Genomic DNA, 2,537 nt, shown 5'->3' with positions numbered 1-2,537 from the left:
TACACAAAATCATTTTTATTTATTAGAAAGCTATAATTATAGTGTATACTTTTAGTTTCACCTTTTTAATATAATTTTCCAGGTGGAATTAATTATAAAAATATTTGGTGAAACTTCAATCTAACTTTTTTTTTATCTTATTTAAATTAAATATAATGGAGATTATGTTAATTCTTGGTATTAAACTCCAAATAAATTAATTATTTTTTAATTAGCAAAGAAAATGTTTTTTATATATTTTAATCTTGAACTAGTATATTATAAATTGAAGAAGCTATAACAGATAGTTGTGTATGGCATATATATTTTTATATATATATAATAGTAAATATGATTATATTAAGCAAGAGGATTATATTTAAAAGATGCCCCTAATGAGGGTGATAAAATATATTGATGAATAAGAGAGGACAAAAGTTACACTGAATACCAAAAAAGGTGACAAGTAACTTGGAACTTTCTTTCTTGCAAATTGAACCCCCATGAAGCACTTTATTCTCTTTCACAAGCTCAAACAACAATGTCTGTTGCAGAAGACTTGTCTACTCATCCTCCAACTAAAAGCGCACAAACCATACATCTTCTGTAATGTCTCAGAAAGGAAAATTGAACACACACATACACATGTGTGTGTATCTATATATATATATATTCCCTAGCAAGGAAAGCCAGCATAGCAGTTGAGAGCACCAGCATGGCGTGTGAGCCTGCTGACATGGGTGCCATCCCTTGGCTTCATGATGAGACCCTTCTTGTATGTCATCTGGATGGGAGCACCTGTGGTGTTGAAAGTGGCACCGTTCATGAGAAGGTCCATGTCTGATTGCCACTGCCATTGCATCCATTGTTCAGGTGTAGCGTAGTCTCTGTGTGTGATTTCCTTTGCAAAATCGAGGTTGGGAGCAATGAAACGGTTTCCCTGGCTAAGAATAGTTGGCTTTGAGCTTCCACCAATGGCGTAAATTTGCCAGTGAGTGTAATCGTTGTTAAGAACGTGGAAGAATCCAAATCTGCACCTTGGCATCCTCTGGGACAGTCCCTGCCCGAAGTGGTTGAATGCCACCGTTATCTGCATGAGCTTGTCATTGACGTGGGGGTTTGTGTCACTGGCACCAAACAACATCACATCGTTGTGTCTCGTCATGTGGCAGTTGGAGACGGTGATGGCAGTGGATCCCTCGATCACATCGATGAGTCCATCGGCAGAGTTAGAGAGGGAAACATGATCGATCCAAATGTTGGAAGCTCCGAAGATGGAGATGGCATCACCATCACTCCTGGTTCTGTGTCCAACGTGGTTGTAAGAGTCCCTGATCATGCCACCATCCTTAGGCACGATGTTCTTCACGCGAATGCCGTGGATGATGATGTTGTTCACGAACTGCATGGTGAGGCCACCACCGTCCTTGAACTGAACGTTGGCGCCACGACCGTCGATGGTCTTGTCGGAGGAAATCATAAGCTCCTGCTGCAGAGTGATTCTCATGCTGCGTGAGAAGGTGATCCAAAGTGGACCCTGTTGGGTGACAGCATGACGGATGGTTCCTGGCTTAGGGTTCTGCATGTCGTCGTCGGAGGTATCATTGACAACATAAATGGGTCCACCGAGGCCTCCCACTGCGCGTCTTCCGAACCCTTTTCCGCATTTGGCCAACTGGTACCTGTCGTTGGCCCAGTCTTTGTTGCACCTCCAGCAATTGTCAATGGGGTTGGTGCTGTCACATGGCCCAAAAGCAGGGTTCCTGGGCGCCCTCAGTCCCCTCCTGGTGCTGTTTTGCATGGCAAGATGAACATGGTAATTGAGCTCACTGGCCACGAATTCCGGAGTCGGCACATAGGACTCGAGAGCGATTGCGTGGGCCTTCTCAGCTTGATTTTTCAGAAAGTCGTCGTATTCAGCAATGCCAGCCTCAAGGCATGGGATGATGATGGCCAAAGTGAGCAACATGGTGAAGACAACCTTTGCAGCACTTCCTGCCATGGTTTTTTGTTTGGTTTTGTGTGGCTAGGTTGTCCAAGGTCTAGGGAACTCTGTTGAAACCCAACAAAGACCTTGGCAACTGTGCCAGTTAGAGCAGAGGATGAGAGATCGTTGTTTGGCTTGTGTTATTTCTCCATCACTTCATCTCTTTTATAGTACACAAAGCCTTAACATAACAACGGTCACCCTTCAGATGCGGCGTGTGATTCCGATTTTAGCAACTAAAGATGTGGCTTCCAAATCCTTCTGTTCAATCTCAACCATAAAACTCTGCTATATTTATGTTAACTTCAAAAATACAACTGAAAAAGCGGAATAATTATTTGTTATTTTTCACCCTGCTTAAAATTCAATAATTATTTTTTAAAAGTTGTTGTATTAATTTATAAAATAAGAATGGTTGCACTAAATTAATTTGATCGATTGTTAATCACAATAAAACATTAAAGTATACATAGAGAACATTATTATTATTATTATTATTATTATTATTATTATTATTATTATTATTATTATATCAAAGACTATATGTTTCTCCGGTAAGTATCATAAAATA

At 40.4% G+C, this 2,537-nt stretch overlaps 1 protein-coding gene across 1 annotated transcript; it reads right to left on the bottom strand.

Moving 5' to 3' along the window:
* Positions 1–352: 352 nt before the first annotated feature.
* Positions 353–2,102, bottom strand: LOC114181634 (pectate lyase-like). The gene has a single exon (XM_028068140.1). It carries the CDS (start codon positions 1,979–1,981, stop codon positions 656–658), a length of 1,326 nt encoding a protein of 441 aa, XP_027923941.1. The 5' UTR covers positions 1,982–2,102; the 3' UTR covers positions 353–655.
* Between the last annotated feature and the right edge of the window lie 435 nt (positions 2,103–2,537).

Source organism: Vigna unguiculata, chromosome 4, assembly GCF_004118075.2.
Source record: "Vigna unguiculata cultivar IT97K-499-35 chromosome 4, ASM411807v1, whole genome shotgun sequence".
Taxonomy (NCBI): domain Eukaryota; kingdom Viridiplantae; phylum Streptophyta; class Magnoliopsida; order Fabales; family Fabaceae; genus Vigna; species Vigna unguiculata.
This window is presented reverse-complemented; position numbering and strand designations above follow the sequence as displayed.